The sequence below is a fragment of the Dreissena polymorpha genome, chromosome 5 (genome assembly GCF_020536995.1).
Source record: "Dreissena polymorpha isolate Duluth1 chromosome 5, UMN_Dpol_1.0, whole genome shotgun sequence".
Classification (NCBI taxonomy): domain Eukaryota; kingdom Metazoa; phylum Mollusca; class Bivalvia; order Myida; family Dreissenidae; genus Dreissena; species Dreissena polymorpha.
Window position 1 is genome coordinate 3,090,888 of NC_068359.1, and position 12,082 is coordinate 3,102,969.

General features: G+C 37.0%; 2 protein-coding genes across 2 annotated transcripts in view; one reads left to right on the top strand and one right to left on the bottom strand.

The window, feature by feature from the left end:
* LOC127832267 (glutamate receptor-interacting protein 1-like) overlaps window positions 1-12,082 on the top strand; it is a 222,989-nt gene that overhangs the window by 18,906 nt on the left and 192,001 nt on the right. The window lies entirely within an intron of this gene.
* LOC127832271 (E3 ubiquitin-protein ligase TRIM56-like) lies at window positions 1,300-10,122 on the bottom strand. Its single transcript, XM_052357656.1, has 3 exons — window positions 9,726-10,122; window positions 6,889-8,153; window positions 1,300-2,131 (listed from the first exon to the last, which is right to left on the bottom strand). The coding sequence occupies exons 1-3, from the start codon at window positions 10,058-10,060 to the stop codon at window positions 1,773-1,775; spliced, it is 1,959 nt and encodes a 652-aa protein (XP_052213616.1). The 5' UTR covers window positions 10,061-10,122; the 3' UTR covers window positions 1,300-1,772.

Consider the following 12,082-nt stretch of genomic DNA (forward strand, 5'->3'; position numbering starts at 1 on the left):
TTCTTGGATAAGTTCGAAAATGGTTACGTTTGCTTGAAAAACATGGCCGCCAAGGATCGGGGCATTTTTCCTTATATGGCTAAATAAGGCTATAGTAAAATCTTGTTAACACTCTAGAGGCCACATTTATAGTCCGATCATCATGAAACTCGGTCAGAAGATTCATCCCAATAATATCTTGGACAAGTTCAAAAATGATGCCGGTTGGTTGAAAAACATGGCCACCACGGGGGCGGGGCTATTTTCCTTATATGGCTATAGTAAAACCTTGTTAACACTCTAGAGGTCACTTTTTTTTCCGATCATCATGAAACTTTGTCAGAAGATTTGTCCCAATGATATCTTGGATAAGTTCGAAAATGGTTTTGAATGCTTAAAAAACATGGCCACGAGGGGCGGGGCATTTTTCCTTATATGGCTATATATGGCTATAGTAAAACCTTGTTAACACTCTAGAGGCCACATTTATTGTCCAATCTTCATGAAATTTGGTCAGAAGATTGGTCTCAATGATATCTTGGATGAGTTCAAAAATAATTATTTTTGCTTGAAAAAAATGGCTTCCAAGGGGCGGGGCATTTTTCCTTATATGGCTATAGTAAAATCTTGTTAACACTCTAGAGGCCACATATACTGTCCGATCTTCATGAAACTTGTTCAGAAGATTCATCGCGATAATATCTTGGAAGAGTTCAAAAATGATTCCGGTTGGTTGAAAAACATGGCTGCCAGGGGGCGGGGCATTTTTCCTTATATGGCTTTAGTAAAACCTTGTTAACACTCTAGAGGCCACATTTATTTTCCGATCTTCGTGAAACTTGGTCAGAAGATTTGTCCCAATAATATCTTGTTATCTCAGGTGCGCGACTTTGGGCCTTTCAGGCCCTCTTGTTTACATTATCTTATCTTTATCTTTATTTTTCTTCTATATAAGGATTTAAGTATTTATTTCAACTTCAATAACTCTAATAACTTTAATGAATCGGGCTTGTATTGTTTGAATTATGTTTGACCACATCCTTTGCAGTATTTCTTAAACTCCACCATTCAGGATCCTCAAATGTAATTTTGTCTTAGAAAAGCAGATTATATTGTTATTAAATCCGAATGTGACACCAGAATTTAATATATCAATATGTTTTGTGCTTGTTAAGTTAAAATAGCATTTAGAAATAACATAAACATTATATAAAGTTGTTTTAATGGTATCTTAATCAAATACAGAAGCTGAAAGTATAAATCAAAACAGACATTATGGTAATTAATAGATTTATTATAGTATAAATCAGAATTGTTCAGAAATAAAAATAAAAAAAAACACATTACTAACATTTAAGCAAAAAACCACTGTGTAAAGCAAATGTGTACATATATTATTATTGTTCATTTATTATTGTTCATTCTTAATCTTTTTCCCTTAATTTAATTTGAATCAGTACATCATATTCTTCATATTAAGAAAGAGAATCTCTGACTAAGTATGTCTGTTCTCCACACTGTCAGATAATTTATGCCGTGACTTTAAAGTGTTTTTAGTGAATACTATTATAACAATATGAATAATAGTTATTTATGTGTGACAAAAATTGATTACCTATTTCTTGAATTTATTATTAAATTACATGAAATTGTTTAGCTATAATATAATTTTATTTAAACAGATAAATTAGACATTGTACATTTATATGACATTGTTTCTTAACAGAAGTATCGCTTGAATGTATGCATATATGTTATTTTATGCATACCACACTTCTCTTGTCACACTTTACTTAGTCATACATTCTTATTTCATCGCACACAGACATTCCCACAATGAGGACTCTTGTTTTTTTACTGTAGTAAACAGCTATTGGTAAGCTCAAGCCATCCTCCTGTGTAACCACATCTGCCAGTTTCTGTCTCCCATCCCTGTCCACCTGGATGATTGTTTTGGAATAGTACCCACTTACCAGAACTTGTCCTGAGTCTGTTACATGTAGGCCAGGAACATGTAAGAGATCCCAGTTGATTGCAGGGTCAGTGAATGTGGAGATCACTTTACCATCCTTGGACAGTGTGACCAGCTGGTCACTAACCATGTTGGCCACATATATCCTGTCTCCATCTGGACTCACTGCACACGATGTAACTGTTGATATGAATGTAAAATAAACATGGTTGATTAGATTATAATGACGTTTTAACAAGCACCATCACAGGCCTAACTCTGTCACATGAAGCTATGTGGGACAAGCAGGTTAAATATATTTCCCCACTCTAGTGCAGGGTCAGTGAGTGTGGAGATCACAGTGCCATCCCTGGAAAAGGTTAGCAGCTGCATGGCTGTTCATCATTGGCACCACCTAATTTTCGCAAGACATTTATATAGAAGCTTATGATACTTCCCAGGTGGCTCTAAGGACCAGAAGTTTTTAAAATACACATATAATTCAACAGGGTGATCAACATACATTGTATTTTGCAGAAGTTTAAAAATTGGGCAATGTAGTGCAATTCATCGAGGATTAATTACTGGCTTTGTTTTCCACATATATCCTGCTGTCTCCCATCTGGATTTACTGTAGGACTGTGCCTGTGAGAGGAGAGAGATAGAGAGAGAGAGAGAGAGGAGAGAGAGAGAAGAGAGCTGAGAGAGATAGGAGAGAGAGAGAGCACTAGAGAGCGCTCTGATCGAGAGAGAAATGAGAGAGAGAGATAGCTCGCCGAGGAGCTCTCCCTTCTCGCTCTCTTCGAGCTCTCTCCGCTCTCTTCTCTCTCGCTCTCTCTCGCTCTCTCTACTCTCTCTCCTCTCTCTCTCTCTCTCTCTTCTTTCTTTTTTTTCTTTCTGTCTTTCTTTTTCTTGTTCTTTCTTTCTTTCTTTCTTCTTTTTCTTTCTTGTTTCCTTGCTTCTCCCTTCCTTTCTAGGTACCTAAACCCCTAAATACCTCGTGTCAGAAGGGAAGTATTGTGCTGTAAAATGGTAAAATGTCCTATGTATGTAGCTTGGTAAATATTCAAAATTCTAATTGCTTTGTTTAGTCATATTTCGTGTTTTGATTTATAAATGTTCATCTTTTAGTTTATATGTAATATATAACATCCACATATATTCAACGTCAATTATGTCTTTTTGGCATTATATTAGGTGATCAGCAGGAAGTGCCCTTTCTAGGTAGAGCTTTTGTTTGCATTCAAAATGAAACCGCTATTATTTAGGGGATGTATTGCGTGGAAACATTCCTTTTCAGATGCCGATATTCTGCCTTGCAAATTGCTAACATTTGATAATTGATGGCAAATTTTATTATTATAATCTTTCCTATAATGATTCATGTACCTGATCTACCTCAGTATACAGCAGCCACTTAGACCATTTTGCTTGACTGGCTGTACACATGTGCACTATACATTTTTGGTGTAGCTGTTTAACCCAGCTTTTCACTTTAAATGGCCTTTATCAACAGCCTATAAAATGTTGGGGAAATTTCCCCCAGTTGATCTAAATGAATAAATCCAAATATTACATTGGCTGATTTGATAGATATCAAACAGTGGCCTTTAATAATCTCAGTGTCTTTGTACAGCTAATGGGATGTAACACTGTTCTGTGCAGGGAAATACAGACTTCTCTCTGCATGTTCAAATGACACAAACACAAATTTTTGCCCAGTTACATTTATGCATTAAATTCCATCTCACGGAATTTCAGGGCCAGGGTTCTTTCAGTAAATTGTCAGGGGTAACAAAATGCACTATCGATAAAGGCCTTATGTTGATAACACAGCTTTCAATATGTAAAATAACAACAATTTTAGGCAAAGAAATGAATGAAAACCCATCTGTAAATGCCACTATCTTGAATTATCAGGAAAAAAACTAATGAAATAGTATGGTGTCACGATAAGAGGGAAATTGTTTATCTTACAAACACATGTGTCAGCCTGACTGGAAATCATTCCTTAAAGCCAGATTAGGCTTTACCTATAAAATTTGCAAGTTTGCTATAAATAACACAGGCTGGCTTTCTCAAAAAGTATCTTGGTTAGATGTTCCATTAACAAGACGCAATAAGCTTTTTAAAGACCCACGCCATGCAAAAATTGGTCTTATGCCATGTGCGGCCAGCGTAGCTCCAGCCAAGCCTGGGCATCTGCACAGTCTGGTCAGGAAATACCTAACAAGACCACAAAATCTTGCATGATATTATAGTGCACAGCATAGCTGCTGGGTAGACTGGGCAATTGGGCTGGCTAGGCATGAGCTACTCTTGTCACATTCACAATAATACCCATTGTTGCATGAAACGGTTCTTAAAGTGTGATTTAAATGTGTCAAAAGAAAAATGTGTCTAGATGAAATATAAACATACCATATATTTTGATGGCGAAGAAATAAATTGATAATAAGCCATGTGAGGACATATATGATGTGATCTTATGTAGTATAATTTATTGTGTAGTTTGAATATATGTGCACTTCATAAACAAATATTTCATGTGTGGGATTTGCAAGTAAAAAGTAAAAACAACAGCAATTAATAAAACCTTATTTTCAATTGAATATTTTTAAAACGTAAATTGTCAACCTTGTTTTCAAAGTCAGGATATTTGCAGAATATCTTTTTAGCTCACCTGATTGCTCAGGTGAGCTTTTGTGACCGGTCTTTGTCCGTCGTCAGTCCACATTTGTTCGTAAACACTCTACACTCTAGAGGCCACATTTATTGTCCGATCTTCATGAAACTTGGTCAGAAGCTTTGTCCCAATAAAATCTCGGTCGAGTTCGAAACTGGGTCATGCCGGGTCAAAAACTAGGTCACTAGGTCAAAAAAAAGAAAAAAACTTGTAAACACTGTAAAAGTCACATTTCATGCCCAATTTTCATGTAACTTTGTCAAAATGTTTGTCTTAATGATATGTTGGTTGAGTTCAAAAGTGGTTCCGGTCCGTTGAAAAACATGGCCACCAGTGGGCGAGGCAGTTTTCCTAATTTGGCTATAGAGAAACCTTGTAAACACTCTAGAAGTCACAATGTTTGCCCAATCATCATGAAAGTTGGTCAAAACATTGGTTTTATTGATATCTCGGACGAGTTCGAAAATGGTCCAGATCGGTGAAAAAACATGGCCGCCAGTGGGCGGGGCATTTTCCTCTTTATGTATATAGTGAAAACATGTGAACACTCTAGAATTCACATTTTTTGCCCAATTTTCATGAAATTTGGTCAGAACATTTGTTTCCTTGATATCAGAGTTGAGTTCGAAAATTGTTCCGGTCAGTTGAATAACATTGCTGCCAGGGGGGGGGGGGGGCAGTTATCCTTATTTGGCTATAGAGAAACCCTGTAAACACTCTAGAAGTCACAATTTTTGCCCAATCATCATGAAAGTTGGTCAAAACATTGGTTTTATTGATATCTTGGACGAGTTCGAAAATGGTCCAGACCGGTGAAAAAACATGGCCGCCAGTGGGCGGGGCATTTTTCTTTATATGTATATAGTGAAAACATGTGAACACTCTAGAAGTCACATTTTTGGCCCAATTTTCATGAAATTTGGTCAGATCATTTGTTTCCTTGATATGAGAGTTAAGTTCGAAAATGGTTCCGGTCAGTTGAATAACATGGCTGCCGGGGGAGGGGGCAGTTTTCCTTATTTGGCTATAGAGAAACCTTGTAAACACTCTAGAAGTCACAATTTTTGCCCAATCATCATGAAAGTTGGTCAAAACATTGGTTTTATTGATATCTCGGACGAGCTTGAAAATGGTCCAGATCGGTGAAAAAACATGGCCGCCAGTGGGCGGGGCATTTTTCTCTATATGTATATAGTGAAAACATGTGAACACTCTAGAAGTCACATTTTTTCCCAATTTTCATGAAATTTGGTCAGAACATTTGTTTCCTTGATATGAGAGTTGAGTTTGAAAATGGTTCCGGTCAGTTGAATAATATGGCTGCCGGGGGGGGGGGGGGGCAGTTTTCCTTATTTGGCTATAGAGAAACCTTGTAAACACTCTAGAAGTCACAATTTTTGCCCAATCATCATGAAAGTTGGTCAAAAATTGGTTTTATTGATATCTCGGACGAGTTTGAAAATGGTCAAGATCGGTGAAAAAACATGGCCGCCAGTGGGCGGGTCATTTTTCTCTATATGTATAAAGTGAAAACATGTGAACACTCTAGAAGTCACATTTTTGGCCCAATTTTCATGAAATTTGGTCAGAACATTTGTTTCCTTGATATGAGAGTTGAGTTTGAAAATGGTTCCGGTCAGTTGAATAACATGGCTGGCGGGGGGGGGGGCAGTTTTCTCATATTTATATAGTAAAAAAAAGCTTGTGAACATTCTAGAAGTCACATTTTTTGCCCAATCATCAGGAAACTTGGTGAAAATATTGGTTTTATATATATCACATAATTAATGCCATAATTATTGCCTTTAGATTGTCCAAATTTTCATTATATTATACAAAATCCTTGTAAACACTCTAGAGGTCACAATTTTGTTTCAGATTTTATGAATCTTGGTCATAATATTTATTTTTGTAAGCAAAGTTTGATGTTTGGTAAGGGGGGGTGGGTCAACTCAAAATATAGGTCACCAGGTCAAATCTTACAAAAACAAAATCACTCCATATGTCAGAGTTTTGGTTTAATAATGATGAAACTTGACCAGGATGTTTGTCAGGACAATATCTAGGTCAAGTTTGACGTTTGGTAAAGATTGAATGAACCGACTCCTCTCAGGTGAGCGAACTAGGGCCATCTTGGCCCTCTTGTTAAAGATATTTCTTGGTAGCTTTTTTATGGATACAGATTTGCAACATAGAAAGTCAGTGAAACCAGTATCATGATGGTTTTTAATTGGTATTAATTTTTCCTACAATCCTGCAGTAAAAGCATTACCTGGCCTTCCATCAGAATTATTTTCATACATCTTCATCATTTGAGTTCCATCCACAGTGTAGTGGTACAGTGCTGTATTTGATGTTATGTACAGTCTGCCCTTGTGATGTGCAATACCTTGGCATGCATGTTGGAGCATTAGAATCTTGTCATGTACCAAATGCCATTTTCTCAGTTTGGTTACTTTGATGATGTGGACCTGTTTGTTATGCAGAGTGACAGCCACTTGAACGGAGTCAATGCTACATATGGACAATGGTGTATCAGGCAAGTCACAGTGGGTCACCACCTTGTAGGTCTGATCCAGAAGCTTCACTTTTTTGTTTTCCCAGTCTGTGATAATGAGTTCTCCAGCAGTTGTCTCACAGATACCTGATATACAGCATGTTTCTTGATCACTCTTCATCTTTACTGAATATTCGGTCTTAATTTTAATGACTTTGTTTGGGCTTGACACTTGGTTTGGCTTATTAACTGCACCCTCTTCAATTCTGTGGTCAGGCAAACTGAATGAACTGGATACTGGAAATGACTTCTTGTCATCACTTGACAGGTTTCCAGCTTCAGGCTTCTTTGATGGAATGCATACAGGACCCATCTGGTCTGGATCATTCACAACACTTGTTGGATTTACCTTGTCAGGTTGTTTGGATGAACTGGATGAAGGTTTCTGAGCTTCAGGCTCAGCTTGTGTGGGTTTTTCATCTGTTGTAATGCCTCTTCCAGTTTGTTGCTTTACATTTATTTGTCCTAATCCAGACATAATTGACATAGTTTGGTTAATGGTTGAATCAGGTTGGAAAGTGAATGTTATGTTGTTTGCTATCTTTTCTTGTAAAGTAGAGTCTGCCTTGTTGGCAAGGTCCAGGCATTTTATGTATGTGATTAAATGGAGGATTTCACTTTTGCCGTTTATTTTCTGCATATCTTCTTTAACACATTTCATTGTTTGTACGGACTCATTGCAATTTGTGATATCATTCTGAATAGATGACTTAAATGTAGAATGTAATGTATCCAGCTCTTTGATAGTTTCTCCCTTCAGGTGAACCAAGTGATCAGTGATTTTCTTATGTGAAGTTTTTATGTCTTTGTTAATTTGCTTGTGTGATTTCTCAAGGAATTCTAAACTTTCCTCAAAGTCATGTGCTTTCTGAATAAACTGCCCATGTAATGTATCTAGAATTGCTGACAACTGCTTGAACTCTCCTTTCTGTTGAAGGGCCTTCACTTTATCTGTGGTAAGGACCACATGGATGCAATTTCTGCAAACAAACACAATTTTAAGATCTTCTAGTATGGAATAAACATCACCTGGATTTACTCTTGATGAACCAACAATTATCTTATGTACAGAAACTATGATTAAACAGACCGAAATTGTTTTGTTATTTTATCACTGATTCCAAAGGTTTTTAGCTCACCTTAGCACTAAGTGCTCAAGGTAAGCTATTGTGGCCAGTCTATGTTCGGCATAAGGTGTCATCTGACAGCAATGTTTGGTGTCACCTTTTAGCTTGTTAACACTGTAGAGGCCATATATTTTTAGCTCAACTGAGCACAACATGCTAGTTATGAGTGTCTGTGATTGCCTTTTGTCCGTTATTCATAGTACAGCGTCGTCATCAACATTTACCATGTGAACACCTTAGAAGCCACATTTGTTGCTCAATGTTCATGATACTTGGTTACAACATATGTATCAACAATATATGAGTTTGAAACCTGAGCATATAGATCCAAAAACTACATAATTTGGTCAAATTGAAGCAAACGCCTTCGATCAATCTAAAAGTCACATTTTTTTGTTCAATCTTTATAAAACTTGCTCAGAATATTAATCCGTACGATACATTCGCTGAGTTCAAAAGTGGTCTGGTCCAAAACATGGCCGCAAGGGGAGGGGCAGTTTTCCTTAGAAGTCTAGAAGTCATATTTTTCACCCAAGCATCATGGAACTTGCCCAGAACATTTGTTTTAATTACCGGTATATCTCAGCCAAGTTTGAAAATCGTTTTGGTCAATTTAAAAACATGGCTGCCATGTGGTGGACAGTTTTCTCTTACATGGCTATAAAAAAACTTTGTAAACACTCTCAAAGTCTTATTGTAGTCAAATTTTCATGAATTGTGCTCCAAACATTTGCTCTATTGATATCTAAGCTGAATTCACAAATGGTTGGAGTTTGATAATGTTGAAATATTGAAAACATGGCCACCACGGGGGAGGGGGGAGTCCTTATATGGCTAAACTGTAACCTTGTGAACACTCAAATTGTTTTTTTCCCACAATTATCATAAAAACTGTTGTTCTAATGGTCCAAGTTCAAACTTGTTCCAGTACTAAAAACTGGTTGCCAGGAGGTGGGAACTGGAATAAGATGGAAAGTTTTCCTAATACGGCTTGCGTTAAATCTTGTGAACAAGATCACCAAAAACAAGGTCACCAGGTCAAATGTTAGGAAACCTTGTTACCAATCTAGTAGCCACATTTATGACTCAATCTTAGAATCGATCAGAATGTTTATTTTCAAATCTGGGTTACTATGTACACAAAGTTGGTTACTTGGTCCAATCCTAGAAAAACCGTGTTACCATAATAGAATTCCCATTAATGACTTTATCTTGATGCAACTTTGTCATATTGTTTATCTTGGTAATATGTTTGATTAGTTCAAATATATTACTATTAATACAGGTGAAACTGGGTCAGAATGTTTATTTTAACAACATCTAATCAAAGCCAAATAGCCCACCATATAAAATTTTAATCATGATAAGAACCACTATTATTTGTGTAATGCGCTTACAATTGATAAATATAGTGCTGGTACTTACCTGTGTCTGTAGATATGGCAGAAATGACATAGCAGTTGCTCATGGTCCTCACAGAATGCTGTCAATTTCTCACCCTTGTGTTCCTGACATTGCTCTTGTAAGTCCACAGTTGCTTTTACATCTGGCCAAGTGTTGATCTTGTCTTTTCCCAATGTTGAGTGTTTTTTGAAAAGATTATTATGGTGGTCAACACATTTGCAACAGTAAAACTTTGAACACTTTGCGCAATAGAAATCAGCCTCTGTGTTTCTGTCATTTTCCTGACATATAAAACAAAGCAAGTCAAAGAACAAATCAGATCCTTTAACTATTGAACTCTCAAAATTGGATGCCATTGTAGTGAATACCAGTTCACAAATTGCTGTCCTTTGAACCAGTGTGTTATCTGCTTTATCAAGTTGCGAGGCGAGTATTTTTATCATAAAATGAAACTACACTTTCCTTTTGCACATGACTATGTACATGATTACACATTGTGATAAGATATAAGGTCATACAGATTTATTTTACTGTAGCTGTATCTACCGATAAGACAGTGGATATTTGATAATGTTAGTGAAAGTTTATAGTATCATTCAATCTGCTATTCAAAAAGGGAGACTACAGGTGAGTGAACCACAATTATCATGGCTATATGTGGACACCAGTCCCAGGTTATGAAAGAACAATATCAAACTGAATATTTGCAATGTGAAGTACCATTCAGTGAAAACGGGCCCTGTTCTTCATATTTCCGTACCTAAGATTAATACCACCTGCGGTAGCCTAGTTTTTGACATTACTTGACCGAGATTAAAGCTTTGTAAAGATATTGTCAAAGATAAATATTCCAACCAAGTTTCACCAAAAGAGAACAATAAGTGCGGTTTTGTCAGTGGTAACAAGGCTTTTCTTAGATTTGACCTCGTGAACTAGTTTTTAGAAAACTTTCCATAGATACAAAGATGACCTAGATAATATAAAGATTGAGTCTTAACACAAACCCTATGGCTAGTTAAATAGCTTGCCTTGTCTTTGAAAAGTCGTGGTAAACATTATCATTATTACTTCATTATGTAGGTAATTGAAGTTAGGGTCTATATATGGAGATAGCTGAAAACTGGTTTGTTTAAAAAACAAGAGGGCTAAGATGGCCCTAGTTCGCTCACCTGAGAGGAGTCGGTTCATTCAATCTTTACCAAATGTCAAACTTGACCTAGATATTGTCCAGACAAACATCCTGGTCAAGTTTCATCATTATTTCATCTGAGAGTCATGATCAATGTACCTATGAAGTTTCATGATCCTAGGCGTAAGCATTCTTGAGTTATCATCCGGAAACCATTTTTCTAAGTTGAGTCACCGTGACCTTGACAGCTATTGTGTGAATATGTTTTTTGGCACTGTGACCTTCACCTTTGACCTAGTGACCTGAAAATCAATAGGGGTCATCTGCGAGTCATGATCAATGTATCTATGAAGTTTCATGATCCTAGGCATAAGCGTTCTTGAGTTATCATCCAGAAACCATTTTACTATTTCAGGTCACCATGACCTTGACCTTTGACCTAGTGACCTGAAAATCAATAGGGGTCATCTGCGAGTCATGATCATTGTACTTATGAAGTTTCATGATCCTAGGCATAAGCGTTCTTGAGTTATCATCCAGAAACCATTTTACTATTTCAGGTCACCGTGACCTTTGACCTAGTGACCTGAAAAGCAATAGGGGTCATCTTCGAGTCATGATCAATGTACCTATGCAGTTTCATGATCCTAGGCATAAGCGTTCTTGAGTTATCATCTGGAGACCATTTTACTATTTCAGGTCACCGTTACCTTGACCTTTGACCTAGTGAAAATCAATAGGGTTCATCTGCGAGTCATGATCAATGTACCTATGAAGTTTCATGCTCCTAGGCCTATGTGTTCTTGAGTTATCATCCAGAAACCATTTTACTATTTCGGGTCATCGTGACCTTGACCTTTGACCTAGTGACCTGAAAATCAATAGGGGTCATCTGCGAGTCATGATCAATGTATCTATGAAGTTTCATGATCCTAGGCATAAGCGTTCTTGAGTTATCATCCGGAAACCATTTTACTGCTTTGGGTCACCGTGACTTTTGATCTAGTGACCTGAAAATCAATAGGGGTCATCTGCGAGTCATGATCAATGTATCTATGAAGTTTCATGATCCTAGGCATAAGCGTTCTTGAGTTATCATCGGGAAACCATTTTACTATTTCGGGTCATCGTGACCTTGACCTTTCACCTAGTGACCTGAAAATCAATATGGGTCATCTGCGAGTCATGATCAATGTACCTATAAAGTTTCATGATCCTTGGCATAAGCGCTCTTGAGTTATCATCCGGA

What these genes read in the sequence shown, in the direction of transcription:
- LOC127832271 (XM_052357656.1), bottom strand. Translation starts at nt 10,060, where the DNA reads ATGGCATCCAATTTTGAGAGTTCAATAGTTAAAGGATCTGATTTGTTC. An exon ending in TGCCATATCTACAGACACAG is followed by an intron (nt 8,154 to 9,725) that starts GTAAGTACCAGC and finishes GTTTGTTTGCAG; the next exon opens with AAATTGCATCCATGTGGTCC. An exon ending in TAATTCTGATGGAAGGCCAG is followed by an intron (nt 2,132 to 6,888) that starts GTAATGCTTTTA and finishes TCATATCAACAG; the next exon opens with TTACATCGTGTGCAGTGAGT.